Raw genomic sequence first — 19,723 nt, 5'->3', positions numbered from 1 at the left:
ATTAAATAGTATCACTACAATTACGGTGTAAGTTTGACTTTCTTAAATCCAGTGCTACCGGGATAGGCTCCGGACCAACCATGCCTTTTCCCGAATATCAATAGCATTGAGGGGATTTCTTCCCCTTCCCCACACCACATAGCTTAGATTCAACTTTACTTTGATATGAGAGTAAATAAATTATCTGTGCACAACCGCAGCACAGTCACAACATAACAATACACAGACCATAACAATATTACAATTAACAATTGGATTATAGGGATAATGTCCCACATTTTAAGTATGAATGATGCAAAAAATCTAAAAGCAGTGAGGCAAAAATAGAACCACACAAACCTCTACTTAGTGGTGGGCTTTAAGATGAAGTCTGTTGAACAAAGGTGGTACACATACTCACGAAAATATGAACAGTTGGGCCAGTTCACAAGCACTGATATGTTGTGACGTATAACTGCCATACGTGACAGATGGATATGTGCAAGAGCCGCTGGAAGAGAGGCCTGTTAATGACTAATGAATGTATATTCACCTCACATTTGCATTCATGGCCAAAGCTAAACACTTTGTCAGTACGAAGGAGAATTTTTGTGAATATGGCTGCATACATGTCTGTGTCATCAACTTAAAAATAAACCATTAGCCACAAGAATGCAGAAAAATCAATGTTTATTTAAATATATATAGTATATACAGTACCAAATAAAGTACCAATCAAAGGTTTGGACTGCTCATAGAATTGCTCATAGATGGATTTTTTTTATTATTGAATACTCTTTTAGAATAATAATGACAACTTCAAAATTATGCAATAATACATATGGAATTATGCAGCGAACGAGAAAATCTTCAACATATTCTGACCATTTTTTCTCATCTATTAACTGTTTGAATTCTTATTCTTATTTACTTGTCTAAGAAGCAAACTTAAGCATATAAGCTCATCTTAATGTCACTGTAACACCATGTAGAAATTTATTCGATTTAGTTTGTCCAAACATTTTCCTGGCGTATAAATTCAAACAAAAACCCAGTGACCATGAGGAGTTTTCTAATTACATTAATTAAACATTAATATCTCTGTAAAATGATGTAATTACAGACCTGTTCGAAAAGAAGCAGTAAAAAAAATCAGGAGTTTAAATGAAATACAGTAAAAAAAAGAAAATGTGTGAAAAGCAGCGGGCAAAAAACTCCAGCATATGACATTGACCTTTACTTTGCTTTTTACTGAATTACATAAGAATTACATCTTTTTTTTCGTAAAAGTACCTAGCAAAAGCAAGTTTCATGGTCCCTTTTAAAAACTTCATTCATCACCTACATTAAGTTTTTCTTTCATTCATTCATTCATTCATTCAATCATTCATGCAGCTTTATATTACATGGCTTGGGCTTACTCCTCCCTCTCCCCCGCCTGCTCATACGCAGCATCATCACGTCTCCATCGGCGACCGCGGACCCTGTTCCTTTCAGGGCCTGGAGAATGAGAACCCTGTGATCCGACATCCCCGTCCTTTTCCTCTTCAACCTGCTTGTCCTCATCGACAGCTTCTATGTCACTCTTATCTGACTCAGACTCATCAGAGTTGTCCTCTTCAAGATAACGATAACCTTTGACCTGTGTGGAAAGATTATTCTAATGTCAGTGTGAGGAAGTGAAACCAGCACACATGTGACAATGGTAAGCACTGAAGTATGTAAAAAAAAAACAAAAGAATTCTTTGCTTCAACAATTTTGTTCCTGAGGGTAGTAATAACGTCCTCTCAAAGGTTCAACATTGGTTTTAAACGTTCAGCTGTTTACATGATGGAATTTTAAAAGTCCATGTTCTGGTCTGAAAGGAACAATTTTTACCTTTTCTTCTCAGTATGAATGAATGTGAGACAACAATGTTGTCAACAACAACCTTGTTCATGTACAGAATGTGAAACAGCAGTGAAGTCATTAATTAGCTTATGGCGCTATATTTCACTTCACCGTACATCCCAACACAAACAGCTCAGTGTTACATAACAGACCTGTATGTGCATTTGTGTGTGTGTGTTTGTGTGTGTGTGTGTCACCTTATGTCGTGGACGGGGAATCCGTGGCAACCTGAATGGAATTTTCTTTTCTATGCGGCGTTCCATCTGTAAATAACAGAAACTTGCAACCAGCAGAGTAACCAATAGGATGGCGAGTTTGGCCTAAAGATGGATGACCAGATTGGAGAGATAGAAAGGAAGATGAATTGGAGGAAAAAGAAAGGTAACATTTTACACTTATGTACATTGTTAAAATAATACTGCAAATACTCATTTATACTTTTAAAGGTGTAAGTTTGCTCATCTTAATGAAAGCATGCTGTTAATAAATCGTGTTCATTTTAAATGAACCCATTTTCCTTTTAGGATTACAGAGAAGCATGCCTGCGACAAGATGGTATCAGCATGGTACTACACAATCAATAGTATTTTAATTGAGATGACTATTCTTGGATTGAAAAATCCAAGAATAGTCATCTCAATTAAAATACTATTGATTGTGTAGTACCATGCTGATACCATCTTGTCGCAGGCATGCTTCTCTGTTCATCATTATGCCGCTACAAATTCAAACAGTTAAACATATGAATGTGTTGCATGTGATTCAATGCAGCAGAGTCACAGATACTGAGACTCTGCTGCATTGAATCACATGCAACACATTCATATGTTTAACTGTTTGAATTTGTAGCGGCATAATGATGAACTGGTTATCAGTGTTTATATTAATCACTAAGTGGGAAGTCTTATTTAAATGCTAAGATTTCTTTATTTGAGGTGAAATAGACTTGGTGTGAAAAGAAAAGCTGTTCTTTAATTGGTTTACAATTATTTCAAGGATAAATCGATTTGAAGCGAAATACAATCAGTGTATTACTAAATTTGCTGCATAAAGGTGATAAATGGAAAACACTCCCTTGTGATTCCCCCTCCTTAACACCCTGGACCACATGCACACACATAAATGTTTACCCTCATAGGCAGGGCAGACCAGAGGTACACAATGAAGATGGCGATGGCCTGACACCAGTGATAAATGGTGTAGACAAAGTCTAAGCGTTCCTTGTCTTCATACAGCATACCAAGAAGAACTACATACATACAAAGAGGAGGTAAAAGTTATTGATGGAATTTCACTCCATTAGTCTCATTCAATAGTCAAAGATTATATCTTGCAATAACAAAACTAAACTGTATTCATTTACGTGTATTTACTGATACATTTTGAAGAGTTTGGATATTTCTTTTGTTATTATATTTGAATATATATTTTATTTATATCTGCAAGATAAGTTTAACCTGTGACCCTGACAGAACAAGTATAAAGCATGACATCTTCTACTAACCACAAATGGAGACAAATGGAGATCAGTACAGACAGGTTTTGTCACTTAGTTTTGTATGTTGCAGCTAATAAATAATGAACATACTGTATGCCACCCAAATTATTTTCATAAAGACACGTATAAATAGAAGGCATCTGGGTGAGATCCTCTTCAATGTATAGGAGATACTAAACTTTTTTTATGCTGAACATCACATGGTAAACACGTGGTAACAATGTGGATGTGTGTATTTGTATGTGAGAGATACTAACTGCTCAACCCTGTCTTGTTAAGAGCAGTGCCCAGTCCCCAGAGAGCAACCAGTACAAGGAGCTGGGGCAGTTGTTCAGGTCTGCGTGGTGTAGATGACCAACACATGAGAGCCACCAGCAGGATCAGGTGAAGTGCTGCTCCCCCCAGCAAAACCACAGGCCGAGGCAAACGTGGCTGGAGGAGCAGTAATGACAGAGACGAGCACACAGAAGATGACATGCCATAGACCATCACCAAAGGCCATAGGTTCTCAAGCCCCACCGCACACACACCGTATGACTGAAGAACACAGGAGAGACAGAGAGGGAGGAAAGAAAGTGTTCAGAATTCAGGACACTTTTTTTCTTAATTTTCTGTTGATTTTAATATTTCGTATTTAACTTACTGGGTTAAATAAAATATAGGTTGAGTTCAAATATTTCCATTAGGACATGAGGAAATGCCTTCAACTGTATAAATGTGTTGCTATAAATATTGTTTTAATAGCTTGCTAACATTGCATCTGTTATGTATAACAATAATCAATGTAGCTTGAGGTGAAGCAGAGTTAAGGTAACCACCCTGAAGTTGATTATTTTCCAGTAACAGCAGGCCACAGTAATTTCTTAAAATAATGATATTAATTGTTTATTTGTATTAATTAATGACACTGTATGATCAGCTAAAGCCAGTAATATAATAAAGATATGGCTGCTATATTCTTCTTTTTGCTCTCTGGTAAAGTTAATACAGAAAAGAAAATAAATAAATAAATAAATAAAAAAATACCAGAACAAACCTGAAAACCCAGACAGCTCTGTCTTGAATTATTTTGTGTATTGTCCTGTAGTGTTTTGCATTGTCTTTTGTCTCGCTCTGTTTGCAATACACTTTATGTGGCTAGGACGATTTACTTTAAATCCTTAGCTCTGTATTGTTCTATGTAGCACCATGGTCCTGAAGAAATGTTGTATTATTTCACTATGTACTATGTCAGATATATATGGTTGAAATGGCAATTTCTTGACTTGACGGATTTCCCAAGGCAGAAAATGTAGTCAGTGTGACAATGTGCTGACATCAGAGACTCAGTAACTGGTAAATAAAACTCTCTATTTTTAATTCTTTTATTATTAGCACTATTGTAACACCTTTTGGAAGTATGACATACAGATAAAATAACAGCTAAGAGAAAATATATTTTAATATATTTAAAAATATATTTTAAGATATAAGTTAAAACTTGTGATGAAACACATTCTTTGATTTCTCACAACATGCCATATCTGCTAGACAGACACTGCAATCTCTTGCTTTATATTGCTTACCAATATGAGTCCTTTGATGGCGAAGAGCACCTCAAAGCCGGAGTAGACGAAGAAAGGGCAAAGCAGGCGCAAGCGGTAGTCACGCAGGTGTTTGAAGGGCAGCTGGAAGATGTTGCCCCAGCCGATACTGCGCAGGTCAATCTCCTCTGTGGGCCGGTATGCAGCACCACACACAGCCAGAAACTAGGAGACAGAAACATGTTACTGTACAAACAATTAGAAAACTATCTGCACCTTAAAAGCAAAAAGTGTTTAAGGACGATCTGTGGGTTTGGGTCATGGGTTCAGATGAATGTTCTTTGTTCATTTTTACAGTTATTCATATTCTTAACATATTCAACATGATCATTCCATTTTTTCACATTTTCTCACAATTTGTCACCTTCCAGTTGCCACCCACCATCCAGCTCTCCCTTATTATACCCTCCCCTATGTGAAACCAACCTCTGTGTCCTATCAAACGTCTCATTAAGCTGAATCACTGATCAGTGTACAGTAGCACACTATCTGCTATACGTTCTCTTCCATATACATCAGCCCACATACTAGGCTAGTGTCAATATAACTGACAACAGATAAAGAGTATCCCATCCCTCCCAACCAGAAAGCACAGCCTATTTGGCTCCCATGGCTATTTGCCCCAGGATTCCCCAATCTCTTAATTCCACTTTAATTCATGTCTACATATTCACCCCTTAATGTTGTGTAATTTATGATGAGGAATGGATTAATAAGATGGACACTTAGGTAGATAAAGGAGAAATTTCCGTAATGTAAATGAGTCATTCAGAAATGCACACATGAGGACAGAAGAGAGTGTCAGTAGTGTATATTCTCTGAAGGTCATTGTGCTATAAGCATCAGTTCACACTATAAGCAGATATTATAGTCCTCTATCCTCTATTGTGGACCAGAGTTTCCCATGGCAGCCAGGTTTATGAAGTGGTCAACTTTTGTAACCTCTAAATTAATCAAAATAATATCACAATAAAAAACACACATGCCCTTTAATTTATGTTTTGGTGTACTACATATTTGGTACACATTGTTACTGTATGCACATATGATAAAGCAAATGAAACTTGAACATGAAACAACAAAAGAAATCTAGTTCCTGGTTCCTTGATATGTTTAAGAATCTATTCTTGAACTGGTATATACTACTGGTATATATCTATTCTTGAACTGGTATATACTTTAATACTACTGGTTAGAATCTATTCTTAAACATATCAAACCTGAGTGAAAGCTGAAACACTATAAAAATTGCAGTTAAAATGAAGACAAGCTAAAAAGACATTATTGTTATTTTATTCATAAACGTTGCAGCTTTTTCTTTTTCTATTTTATTTATCCGTGTTGTATAATTAACCTGAGGTTTCATTATGAAGGCTGACGGTTACACTGCTACTTACAGTTATTAAGAATTCTAAATGACACATAAGGGATTATGCAGTGACTTTGATTATGTAATTATATGATTATGCTTAGCTTTCCACACTCTGGGCATCGTCTCAAACAAGGAGGCTTTTCTTAAACTTTCCAAACAGGCCTCAGTGCTTCTCCTAAGTTCTAAATGAAAACTACTGGTTCTGGTTGTAGCTGTTATAAGTATAAAAATGAAAACTAATTTAGAAGTAAATGTATACATAGGTAATAACTTTACTAATTACACTCTTAGAAACAAAATTCAACCATAAGCTTTCATCAATATCAATAAAGACAATAAAAGTGACTGTTATGTTTAAGGCTTAGGTTTCAGTTGTGTATAAAATTAAAAAAGAAATAAATAGAACGAGTGCATTTGTTTTCTCATGGTTCTTTTTTTAAGCTACCTAATTTCTATCATATGACCGTGACAGTGGTGTGAAAGTTAACTCGTGATGCACATGTGAGAGTCTGAGAGTTTCAGATGGTCTTACTATGATCATGGCAATGAAGGCAGCTCCCATTAGAACGCTCTCTGCTATAATGAGGTAGGCAGAGCGAGGCAAATTGGACAACACAGTCTTATTAAAACCATCGATCACTCCGCTGCTGTCAGCTCCTGAACAAACAAAAAGAGAGAAACAATGTATTAATGACTGTATTCTTACTGACCTTTTCAGCTCCTGATCTGGGCTACTGTCTGTGCAGTGGTTTGCATTTATTCAATGAATGAATTCATATGAATTCAATTGTATGTAGTATTATATCAGAAAACAAGAGTTGCATTTACCACAGTGCTTGACATTGTAGAGAGTGTGATTGTATTTACTAAGAAAGTTCTTGAGGAAGAAGACCATGGGGAACTCCGCAAAAACGAAACTCAGCTGCAGACACACACACACATATACATCAGTTAATGCACCTGCATGCTTGTGTGAACACCCTGACTCATACACACAGGCACAATACCACAGATCTGCTCTCACATGGAAAAAGATGTAGAAGATTGACTGGAAGATGATGACATATTTATGGCAAGCTCCTTTTGGCAATCGCTTCTGCTCCTGCACATGCTCCTCCTTATAGTTCACATACTCATAGTACTGCTGGGCCATCCTATAGCACAACACACACAATATACCTAATCAAGACTATTTATTGTCAACTGCTAATTCAGCTTTAAAAATGTGAAGTATAAATCAAGGTTGTTGAAACACATTACACTCTAAAACAATGGGCATGAAGACTGCTGTGAAATTAATATTATTACATACTTTAAAAGATCTACTCCACTGTATTTACTTCAGCTTCTACGTATGTAGTATATATGTGATTACTATCAGCAAAATTTGCGACATACTGTAAGACAAATGTACAAAGGTTGACTTGAATAGTGTTTATAATAAAAGTGATTTAATAAATATTACTTATTAATCAGTGTAGCTTCAACTAAACTTCAACTAAAGTGCTTTAGTCTTCCTCCTGATGCCAAATAAATAAAGCAAAACTTTTGGCTATGCATGAGTGATGGCTGTATTGCTCAACTCTTGCTTGTTGGATGAAATGGTTTTGTAGTTTTGCAACAGCAGACCATTAGACTACCATAATAATTTTATTTTGAATTTTAGTTCTGTTCTCAGGTCAGGTAAATGTGTCAAAAGTCTCACCCTTTATAAACAGAAATGAAAAAAAATAAAGCATGCTGTCTATTATTCCTTTTAGATGAAAATCAATAAATGCTCATCCATTTTTTTTCATTGTTTACCCGACACTTGTTTGAATAATTTATTGACCAGTAATACAATTCTGCCATTAAGAAACCTCCAGCCACTCCACCTTGTGATGTAGTTTCCCAAAGAGGCCCAAAGTGGGACTATAGCAACACCGATGGCAACCGCTGATGGTACCAGTGTGTAGTGCCGCTCCCAGTAATTGGTGGAGACGAAGAGTGCGTAGATTCCTGAGGCAAGGAACATCATCCATTTGGTGCCCAGAAACCTGAGAGAGAGAGAGAAAGAGAGAGAGAGAGAGAGAGAGAGAGAGAGAGAGAGAGAGAGAGAGAGAGAGACAGAGAGAAAGATTGAGAGAGAGAGAGAGAGAGAGAGAGAGAGAGAGAGAGACAGAGAGAAAGATTGAGAGAGAAAGAGAGAGAGAGAGAGAGAGAGAGAGACAGAGAGAAAGATTGAGAGAGAGAGAGAGAGAGAGAGAGAGAGAGAGAGATTGAGAGAGAAAGATAGAGAGAAAGAGAGAGAGAGACAAATAAGGTTGCGTTTTTTTTCTGATACAAACTGAACTGAAATAATTACCTGTACCTGTAAATGTAGACTGAAATACATAGTGTTACACTGTACACTGTGTTTTATTGAATCTAATTATTTGTTTCTGATTAATTATTTTATAATTATTCATTATTATTATTATTAATTAATGCTATTTTTATTAATACAATTATATTTTTATATATATAATTCTATATTATAATTGACGCCTGAGATAGGCACAGGCTCCCCGTGACCCGAGGTAGTTCAGATAAGCGGTAGAAAATGAGTGAGTGAGTGAGTATATTATAATTATTTAATATATAATTATATTATTATTCGTTATAACAATTATTATTATTAATTTTTTATGTTTATTAATCATTGCTTTTTTTTTATTGTTATAGTTAAATATATAATACACTGTTCACACGGGCAATATGTTAAGTGCAATATCTCAGTTTACTACTTTACTCAATAGTATTTTATCAGATCACTTATGTTAATGTTTACACTCTTTTATATTTATACCTTTTTCTTTTTTAGCATTTTATGCACCAGAAGCACTTAACTGATTTTTGCCTTTGACTGTCTGCATATTAAATCATAGTTCCAGCAGCACCAGGAAGGTGAGAAATGTGCATGACAGAAGGAGAGACAGAGGGAACGCCGAAGAAAAAAAACAGTTCAGCTCACCGGATGAGTACAGGTGTGTAGAGCAGGCCTACGACGGGAGTGACGTTGATGCCCATCAGCACTCTGTTATCGATATCCTGTAGGCTCAGACTGCCATACTTCACCTCTCGGTAAGTTTCATCATAGTGCAAAATCAGCTGCATCTGCAACAGACCTGTGAAACACCATTCTCATCAAAGCAAAATACCAAATCAAATTAAAGGTGTTGTCAGTGATTTTGACAGAGGTTAGCTGGAGTTTGCTAAACAATTTGTTTTGTTGTATTGAATGTTCAGGTGTCTAAGTTCCAGTTCATGTTTTAGAGCCTGGGTGGCACAGAAACCTGAGCTTTTCCTATGACAAGATATTTTATTAATGAAGATGTCATATTGTGAGAAGAACTTTGGCAAATATAACAAAAGATGTTATGGCTTAAAAATCAATTATCACACCTTTAAACTGAATATTCTTGCATAAGGTTCATGTCAAGACTGAAGAGCCGTACATATAGTTAAGCCAGATAAAGTTAAATTGAATTAATAAGCCCATTTAAAGACACCAATGCTTGATTCCAAGTGCTGCAAATTATATCTTTTGTAACTCATGATATAGTGAATAAAAATACGAGTTAATAGTAGTTAATGGTGCCACCCTAAAGTTAATTACTAGGTTACATTTAATGTAACAGAAACAATTTAATGTCATGTAACATCTGTCGTACAAGTTCCTGTTAACACTTGTTATAGCAGCTATAAATATCAAGCATTCCCTCACCTGCCACTTTCTTTTCTCTTAGAAAACGGAAACTCATGGATTCAGAGACAAACGTAAAGATAAAATAAACGTCTTCTTGCAGAAATCTTCACTGAAATCAACAACTATATATTTTGTCGATTCCGTTTATTGCCGTTAGTTTGAATATCGTAAAAGTGCATGCGAATGAGCTATTATTACACAAATGACATATTAGAGCAAGCACCTTATTATAAACATGCGACATAGAAAATGAAAAACAGAAAACCTCAGATCAACACTTCATCAACACTTTCTGACCAATAAGAATCGAGTATTCACAGCATCGTGGCCTGCAGTAGTAAGGAGAAACTAACCTAAGTAGACACTGTAGACGATCATGCCTCCACAGCTAGCCCCAAGCACGTTCTTCACCACAGCCAGCCGCTTCCTCCTGTAATATTTTCTTTCTTCCTCTTCCTCATCATAATCTGGATGGGGTCCCAGAAACTCTTCTACCTGACAAATTTGAAAAAGTGGCAAAGTGTTCATAAGAATACTTCAGGTGGACAGCTTCAGTGAACTTGCTGACATGACAATCAGCTTCCATTGCCTTTCCTTGGAAATTTATCTCTATCATATTTTCTTTAAAACTAGTACTTGCCAATTACATGCTCTGTACTAATTTAGCTCTGTACTAATTTAGGCTTTTTTGCTCCCGGTTTCTAAAAAACATGTTGCAAAACAACCAGACAGTTTTCACACACTGACTGCACTCAAATTACTATCCCTGAAAAGCTTTAATCGATAAAAAGCAGTTTTCTTGTAGTTCTTTTTTTTTCTGCCAAAGGAAATCAAATGTTTTAAACTGCTGAAAAGATTGAAGAGGTTAGTTTTAGCAAACTTTATCATTAACAACCATTACAGTGTTCACTTAATACAGTGCTAGAGCTTATAATGTGGATAAAATACCACACAGATTTCATAAAGAGTGAACTGTTGATGTATAATGACTAACATAACATCAGAAACACCTACGAAGCTTTATATGGAGCAAACGAGGTTTGTCAGGATGACCGTAGCACACAATAAAAGTGATTTTTGATTTTATTTTTTTGCACACCAAAAGTGATTTATAATTAGTCATAAACTATTTATCTGTAAAATGTAATGTATATGATTCAGTTCATACATAGCGAAATACACCACCATACACATATGGGACAGTTCAAGACAGTGTAAGATTCTTACTCTTAATCATCACACAAGTGTGCAATGGAGGTATGATGGTGCTGCGGGTAGCAAAGCTCCAGGCTCCCTGCTTACTGTCCCTCATGTTACTGTCTGTGTGGAATTTCAAATGTCTGTGTGGGTTATCACTGGATTTTATAGGTTATCGCCCAGTTACCAAAAGCATGCACACGTGGCAATATGTGTGTACAATGCACCATGTTGTATTCAAGCATTGTGCCCAGTGTTCCCAGAATTCAGTGTTCAAATGTGATCCACTGCACCCGTGACATTCTAAAACATTTACTGAAGATAAAGGCTGTCTTGGCCCTACCTGGCCATGGATGTTGTCGTCTGTTCCTGGAAGCTGTTCTTCATTCTGATGGTCAGCAGGGGGCACCTCCTGCAACTCCGCCTCTCTGTACACGTTGTCGTCTGCTATCGCTGCTGCCATCTGGTGGCCAAAATACCAAAAAACCATAAAACCATAAAATGCATTTAATCTCCGTTCATTTTAATATGGCCAACAAATACAATAAAAATATTTAAAACGGTTTGATTAAGCATAGAGTAAGAATAATTTAAATAAGTAATAATGTTAATGTAGTTTTCCACAATCTTAATAAACATTACTCAGAGAGCAGCCCTGTAAATAATACTATATAAAAGAGTAAATATAAATATTTTCAAAAACATGACACAAAAATATTTCTTTACCAATTTGTTTGGAAATATGTCTTTTTTTATTTTTTTAGTTATTTTTATTACCTGTTCCCAATTATACATTTACAGATTGTGACATCAATTCTGGTTCAATCCATTAGTTATTAACAACTCTTTAAAAAGTGTAGAATTTGATGATTAACACTGGGATTATACTCCTAATAACTAAATAATAATTACAACAACTTTATTAAAAGCTGATTGCAAGTATATTGTCGGGGTAAATAATAATAGTACTAATAATAATTATTATTAATACTACTACTACTACTACTACTACTACTACTAATAATAATAATAATAATAATTAGAAGAAGAGGAGGAGGAGAAGGAGGAGGAAGAAGATGAAGATGCATTTGAAGCACACTGTATTTAACTGGTTCTTTTGGAAATAATAAAACGTGGATGATTATTTACAGTGACTACTATTATATAAATATTGCCAAACTACTCACCTAGACTGAGATCATGCGACTCCTGTGAGAGTTAAACATACAGAGAGACAAGAGAGTAGAAGTGATCATGCATTACATGGATCTAGTCTCAAACGTACACTAATTCTGGCCACGGTAGTTTACATCCCTTTTCTTTATGTGCAACACTAAACCAAATTAAATCAGAGAAGGGGAAACGAAAAACCTGCTCGTTCTCACTTCCCTTTCTAACTTGACCAATCTTAAAGGTACAGTACCACAATTTACTGCCAAACCCCGGAACAGGTTGAAGAATTGTTACTGAAATATTTTTGCTGAAATATCATGTTTTCAGACCAAAAATAACTAAATAAATAAATTAATTAATTAAAATAAAAAAGCATGATAAAAGCTGCTGGGTCTTGCAAAAACAAGAACTGATGCAGATTCTGGAGGATGCTCAACAAAACCTACCAGCTTCTCAACGGTTACCTGAAACTATTGATGGTTGTCACACCAGATATTGACTTTGTCTCTCTGTTTTGATGACCAGGTGAAAGGGCAGACGCATCACACACATTTTTGCAGATATCTAAGCTGAATTGATTAGGTTTATGACTCACTATGGCACGTATCTTCTCCAGTATTCATCTCGACTAAAGCATGAAATTGATGTTACACAGGAAATTACACATGAAAGCTACTTAAGGCAGATTGATTGTTTTTACTGCTGCCTTTGTTAAATTGTCTCCTTATTCAACGTGATATTTGCAGGCAGATAACCAAGTAACCTAAAAAGAAAATCCACATCTTTGTGGAAACAGATGTTTTCTTCTGCTGCTTTCAAGGTAACTTTCAAGTAAACAAAACTTATCAGCTTGTGGTAGTCTTTTCAACTACCAGTTACTTCCTCATTTTATGGCAAGATGTCAAATCAGCATGGTCGCTCACAATGGTCGCGTACAATACCACTTTTGTTAGTTCATTATTTTATAGAAGGATTAGTTGTAGAACAATTAAAATACACACACGACACATGGTTAATTTTGACCATTCTATTCAATGTTTGTAGAAGCTGTTCATCTACAATAGAGTTATACCTAATGTTAGACAGCAAGCTTGCTGCAAATGCTATGCACTATTGTGTTGTCCTAATTCTGTTCTTCAAATTCAGTCCATGATTTTGCATAAATGTTTGAAGTTCGCAATAACAGAACAGAACCAGTAGCTACTCAGGTGTGTAAGTGAAAAGGTTTGGGCTTTTTATGACCTTTACTTAATCTGATATAGCAAACAAAAGACATGTTGACCATACTGAAGTGAGAATGATGTTATAACAACTTGCAAAATATCACTTACAAGGCACAGCAAACAAAAAATTAGAGTATTTTTGTCTTTTACTTTTTCCAGAATTCAGCTATTGTGATAGATGAAGGATTTTTACCAGACCACATCATATTTTTTAAAAATGCAACCATATACATGTAGTCTGTTTGCAGACTTGAGGATAATTTGGATAATGGATAATAATATAATAAAAAATAATATAAAGGATAAAGTAGTAAATTTACAGCATTTAGCAGATGCCCTTATCCAGAGCGATTTACATTTTAATACAACTGGGCAATTGAGGGTTAAGGGCCTTGCTCAAGGGCCCAGCAGTGGCAGCTTGGTGGACATAGAAATCGAACTCACAACCTTCAAACTCAAATTGGTGGACTTGGGATTTGAACTCACAACCTTCCAATCAGTAATCCAACACCTTAACCACTAGGCTACCACATCCCACATAAATAAAGAATAATGTGGTAAATTTATAATCAATTACATCCTGAGATGTACTGATCAATACTGTGTTTGATTTTCCCCTGAATCAAAAATGAACATTGAACTGGACAATATTGTTTTGGAGCTTTTCTGTCATATTGAAAATAAAATGGCTTAATCAATTGAGAAACACAACTTAGAGGACTGGTGGGGAAAAGAAATCGCACTGATGTTCAATTTAGTTGGAATTTAGTAATTCATCAGTCATTTTTGGAATCTCTTTACGTCTCAGTTTACTATGCATTAATCATCATGTAAATATATTTACAGAATCACTCACATGCCATAAATAAAATAATTTGGGGACTTTTTGGGGAGCTGTGCAAACTAATTGGAACATTTAATAGTTTTTTTTTTTTGGGCTAACAGAAGTTAAGAATGGCCAATAACAAACATTTAGTAGCCAAGTTGTCACACTTTCAGAAATAACCGACTCAGATAGGTTTAAGATGATTCAGCATGTTAAAAAAAACTACAAAGGAAAAAAGAAAAAAAATTGTTTTGCCTAGCTGGCAGAATTCATGGTAGGAGAAACACTTTTGAAAAAAATTATGATGGGAGAATTCATACAAAACCAATATGATGCTTTTAGCAAAAAGATGATAGACTTCGGATGATAGACCGCAGAATCCTGAGACTTACAGTGGTGATTTATTACAGGGCATTAATGCAATCTATCATTCCATTGTTTAACATGCACAATATTTTGTAATTTTATTTTAAAATGATTTTTTTTAAACTTTCCAGACTTTCTGTTTAAGCTTCTTGTACTTAAATGGTTTTGAAGGTCATTCATCACAAAAAAGAGAATATGAAACGATACACATAAGGGAAGTTGCATATAAACAGAAGAGCAAGGATTTATAACCTCGATATCAAATGTTTGCAAAACGTGTACCTATAAATATTTTAAAAATTTCCCTGACTCCCACCGGGTTTTCCCCCCCTCTTTCTTCATTGTACTTTTTTCAAATAAACAGACAAAAACATGTTATAAGAGATTTAATTATACTATGCTGCAAGTGTGAGTCTTCCAACATAAACAATAAAACATATTTTGCACAGTGTCAGTATGAATTGTTGTAAGAAAAACATTAAAAAACAAAAGGGAAAACCAACATAAATGTAATGTCCATCATGCAGAACCTGATCCACATACACCGGGGCTTTTAAACAAAACACTAATTGATGAGTAATTCAATCAAGTCACAGTAACTGATACCAATTCCAACAAGGATTCTGCATTTTGACAAGCAACCTGTGGGCAAATCAAAACTGGGTCACTATTATTATTCCAACCACAATGTCAAACTCTGGAGAGAGACAGAGAGAGATTGATTTAACTGAAGACTGGTGAGGTGTCTTCTCACACACACTATTATACTTCAGCTCCATTTTATTTGGACGTCTGTAATGCATCAGTGTGTTTCCTGTCCTCTCTTCAGACCACCCCAGGCCACACTTTGTTGCTCTTTGAGAGTCATTTTAGATCTACCCAGTGCCGACGGCTGCTTTCCTCATTGTCTCCTCGTCCTGTACAGAGAGCTCGGTGAGTTTACGACCCATCCTCTCGTGCAAGTCGAGGTACTTGGCCACGCAGCGATCCAGACACACTGCTTCACCTTTTGACAATTCAGCTTCCTTATAGTGTGGAGGAACACACTTTCTGTGACATGCGTTGGTCATTCTGCAGGAAGGAAACATTGGAGATATTTAAGCCCATGTTTTCATGATAACACCTACTAAACTTTCGCTTCTTGAGCTTACAAAATAATGCTAAAATTCACATTTTGATTGAACCTGGCTCAAGGGTCTAAAACACAAAACAAAAATAACAATACTATTACAGTGTAATTTCATTACAACCCTGGCTTCGTCTGATATCTCTGTCACTTTAACGGCAAAGCAAAAGAAATGATTATCTAGGACAACAATTATGATGTTATCACTGAGTAAACAATGGTGTCCCAGTAACCAAAACCGAAAGCCTGTTTAGTAACCAAAAAACATGAGTAATATGCAAGTGTACAATGTGCAGAGATACAGAGATACAGTGTGTAATATTACAAAAAAGAAGAAAAAGAAAAACATTTGGTTAAAGGCTCTGAGCTTCTGATTAGACTGGACACTTAACTCACTCTGCGCCAAAGGACTGACCTTCATAAAAGGCTACATAGTAGATTTAAGAATTGTGGAAGCATCTAGATGAATTTATCATCTAGCATCCTATGCCCATGACTTTGTCCACTGATTCTCTGATGTCTACTTTCTGTATAAATTGTATTAGAATTATTGGGAAATAAACAAATTGCTTACTTTATCTGTAGTTTATTTAATAGGCAGTTCTTATGCACAAATATTTGGTGGGTTAAAAGTGCAGGACCTAATTATATAATTTATTACAACATATCAAATAGTTTCCTAGTCCTTGGTGCTCCAGCTGCAGGATCCCGAGCTCTCACCGCCATGGTCTGGGTTTGATTCCCTGATAAAATGGGCAGATTGCATCAAGAAAGGCATCCAGCATAAAACCTGTGAAAACTCAAATATGCATATTTTATGATACGCTGTGGCGACCGAACAGGGAGCGGCCAAAGTCAGGACAGGAAGTGGCTCAATTAGTTTCCTAGCTAAAGTTCAACTGCTGATTACTGTGTGTAACAATGGAGTCTAATAAAAGTACCAATTCTATATAAATACCTACAATTCTCGTGGAAATGCTTCTTGTTAGGGGATTTATTGATACATATTGATATTAAATGTTGTCCTATGCAGGGTTGTACAGACCTCAGAGCTCATACCAAGGCACTCACAGCACATTAGATGGGGGACACATTGGATGGGGTGCCAACCCATCACAGTCCACAATCACACACACCTATTTATACACTATGGTCAATTCCCAGATATCAATAAGCATCTTTGGTCTGGGGGGTAGGGTGTGCCGGCGTGGTCCAGTACCTAGAGGAAACCTCCGAAGCACTCAGAGCAAGCATGAATCAATCCCTGGACATCTGTGTTGTAAAGCCCAACGTTTACACCAGTAGTTACGCTGCAAAATTACATGGGTTCAGGTCTATACATGTGCTTGTTTTGCTTTTCTGCTCGTCTTAAGCTCTTAAAATTAAAATTCCTTAAAATTAGCCACATGTTGTTCATGTAACAGATTCGTCAGGGTTTTCCAATAACATCAATCCGTAGATAAATAAAATCTCCATCATGCACTTGAGTTAGTATTTTGTTACTTATGTAAAATCAAATGGTCGTTTCTTTATAATTGCACTAACATTCCCAAAAAGCATTTACACTTGTGGTAATTTTATTCTTTTAACATACATATAGGGGAATGAACACATTTTAGAATATTGTCTCTCCAACTCATAATTAATCTTTTCCTGGTACACCATAGCCTTCACATGCCCTAAAGTAAAAAGGAAATGTTTAGTTTATACAATCCCTAGATGTAATTATGAAACCTTGTGAAAGAACATTTTTGGGACATCGAGTGAGTGAGTGAAGAAGTGAGTGAGTGAAGAAGTGAGTGAGTGAGTGAAGAAGTGAGTGAGTGAAGGAAGTTGGGAAGGAGTGAGTGAAGGAAGTAAGGAGTGAATGAAGGAGTGAATGAGAGAGACTTAAGCACTTCTGTATGTCGCTCTGGATAAGGGCGTCTGCCAAATGCTGTAAATATGAATGAATGAATGGAGTGAATGAATGGAGGCAGAGGCGGGGTGAATGCATGGAGGCAGAGGCGGGGTGAATGCATGGAGGCAGAGGCGGGGTGAATGCATGGAGGCAGAGGCGGGGTGAATGCATGGAGGCAGAGGCGGGGTGAATGCATGGAGGCAGAGGGGAACTGGAGTAAATGAATGGAGGCAGAGGGGAACTGGAGTAAATGAATGGAGGCAGAGGGGAACTGGAGTAAATGAATGGAGGCAGAGGGGAACTGGAGTAAATGAATGGAGGCAGAGGGGAACTGGAGTAAATGAATGGAGGCAGAGGCGGAGTGAATGAATGGAGGCAGAGGCGGAGTGAATGCATGGAGGCAGAGGCAGAAGTGGAGTGAATGCATGGAGGCAGAGGCGGAGTGAATGCATGGAGGCAGAGGGGAACTGGAGTAAATGAATGGAGGCAGAGGCGGAGTGAATGAATGGAGGCAGAGGCGGAGTGAATGCATGGAGGCAGAGGCAGAAGTGGAGTGAATGCATGGAGGCAGAGGCAGAAGTGGAGTAAATGAATGGAGGCAGAGGGGAACTGGAGTAAATGAATGGAGGCAGAGGGGAACTGGAGTAAATGAATGGAGGCAGAGGCGGAGTGAATGAATGGAGGCAGAGGCGGAGTGAATGAATGGAGGCAGAGGCAGAAGTGGAGTGAATGCATGGAGGCAGAGGGGAACTGGAGTAAATGAATGGAGGCAGAAGTGGAGTGAATGAATGGAGGCAGAGGCGGAGTGAATGCATGGAGGCAGAGGCGGAGTGAATGCATGGAGGCAGAGGCGGAGTGAATGCATGGAGGCAGAGGCAGAAGTGGAGTGAATGCATGGAGGCAGAGGGGAACTGGAGTAAATGAATGGAGGCAGAAGTGGAGTGAATGAATGGAGGCAGAGTCAGAAGTGGAGTGAATGAATGGAGGCAGAGTCAGAAGTGAAGTGAATTAACTGTCAGAAAACACATTGCACTCCCCTTGCCAGTGTATACGCTACACTAAAACATTCATGTATATTACTGCCTTTTTAGTATCACGCAGTTTATTACAGTAAGATGCAGCATCATGTGCTCTAACTGAGCTATTAGCTAGCTAGCATGTTCAAATTATTATAATATACCAATCATTTTAATATCTCCAATTTTACACGACCATGTACCGTTTACCGCATTAAAGAGAACTAAACTAGAGAATTCATTTTAGTGTGTAAACAGAAGGACTTTAATGTAAAGTGCTGTTAGTGTTGTTAGCATGCTAACAGATAAAGCTTACCGGTTGTACATATCTGCCATCATTTCAACCTCGAGTTCAGCCGCCAGTTGCTGCGCTTTCATCGGGTCCATCTTGGATCTTTAGCACGTTTAAACTAGTTAAAGTCAGTAAACCGACAGCAAGCGTTTAACCTTCAGTTAAAGGAGAACAGCACAAGTACACGTGAGATCTGTCGCGTCCTCTGACCAAGTTGAACTGCGCATGCGTAGATTTTGCGCCTGCGCAATACAAAAAAAATAATCATTATATGACATGCTCTTACACAGTGTAAATAAGCACAAGATTCATTCAAGGCTTCAATGATAGTGAAGGATTTTAGTCGTTCCCCTGGCAAACAAGGGTGATTTGTTGAAGATAATATTTACACTGTGTGGTCAATAGTATGTGGACACATGACCATCACACCTACAACATATGAGCCTGTTGGACATCCCGTTCCAAAGCCATGAAATTATTACACAGTTCAGTAAAGCCACCTTTTTTTTTAGAGCTATAACAGCATGTTATTTTCTGGCAAGGCATCCTTTAAG

At 36.9% G+C, this 19,723-nt stretch overlaps 2 protein-coding genes across 2 annotated transcripts; both read right to left on the bottom strand.

Moving 5' to 3' along the window:
* Nucleotides 1-652: 652 nt before the first annotated feature.
* On the bottom strand, nt 653-12,637 carry unc93b1 (unc-93 homolog B1, TLR signaling regulator). Its single transcript, XM_060872945.1, has 13 exons — nt 12,435-12,637; nt 11,591-11,710; nt 10,404-10,545; nt 9,316-9,469; nt 8,198-8,359; nt 7,348-7,477; nt 7,152-7,245; nt 6,856-6,980; nt 4,934-5,116; nt 3,626-3,905; nt 3,001-3,119; nt 2,068-2,190; nt 653-1,621 (listed from the first exon to the last, which is right to left on the bottom strand). Exons 2-13 carry the CDS (start codon nt 11,708-11,710, stop codon nt 1,397-1,399), a joined length of 1,857 nt encoding a protein of 618 aa, XP_060728928.1. The 5' UTR covers nt 12,435-12,637; the 3' UTR covers nt 653-1,396.
* A 2,571-nt stretch (nt 12,638-15,208) lies between these two features.
* On the bottom strand, nt 15,209-19,399 carry timm10 (translocase of inner mitochondrial membrane 10 homolog (yeast)). The gene is made up of 2 exons (XM_060872982.1): nt 19,194-19,399; nt 15,209-15,906 (listed from the first exon to the last, which is right to left on the bottom strand). Exons 1-2 carry the CDS (start codon nt 19,262-19,264, stop codon nt 15,711-15,713), a joined length of 267 nt encoding a protein of 88 aa, XP_060728965.1. The 5' UTR covers nt 19,265-19,399; the 3' UTR covers nt 15,209-15,710.
* Between the last annotated feature and the right edge of the window lie 324 nt (nt 19,400-19,723).

The sequence above is a fragment of the Tachysurus vachellii genome, chromosome 6 (assembly GCF_030014155.1).
Source record: "Tachysurus vachellii isolate PV-2020 chromosome 6, HZAU_Pvac_v1, whole genome shotgun sequence".
Lineage (NCBI taxonomy): Eukaryota > Metazoa > Chordata > Actinopteri > Siluriformes > Bagridae > Tachysurus > Tachysurus vachellii.
Note: the sequence above shows the minus strand (reverse complement) of the source record. Positions and strands in the feature narration are given on the sequence as shown.

Bases quoted from the DNA above. Each gene is read 5' to 3' on its own strand.
- timm10 (XM_060872982.1), bottom strand. From the start codon at position 19,264: ATGGACCCGATGAAAGCGCAGCAACTGGCGGCTGAACTCGAGGTTGAA. The intron at 15,907-19,193 runs GTAAGCTTTATC...TCCTTCCTGCAG, and splicing joins ATGGCAGATATGTACAACCG to AATGACCAACGCATGTCACA.
- unc93b1 (XM_060872945.1), bottom strand. From the start codon at position 11,710: ATGGCAGCAGCGATAGCAGACGACAACGTGTACAGAGAGGCGGAGTTG. The intron at 8,360-9,315 runs GTGAGCTGAACT...TCTCTCTCTCAG, and splicing joins TACACACCTGTACTCATCCG to GTTTCTGGGCACCAAATGGA. The intron at 3,120-3,625 runs GTTAGTATCTCT...GTATGTATGTAG, and splicing joins TAACAAGACAGGGTTGAGCA to TTCTTCTTGGTATGCTGTAT.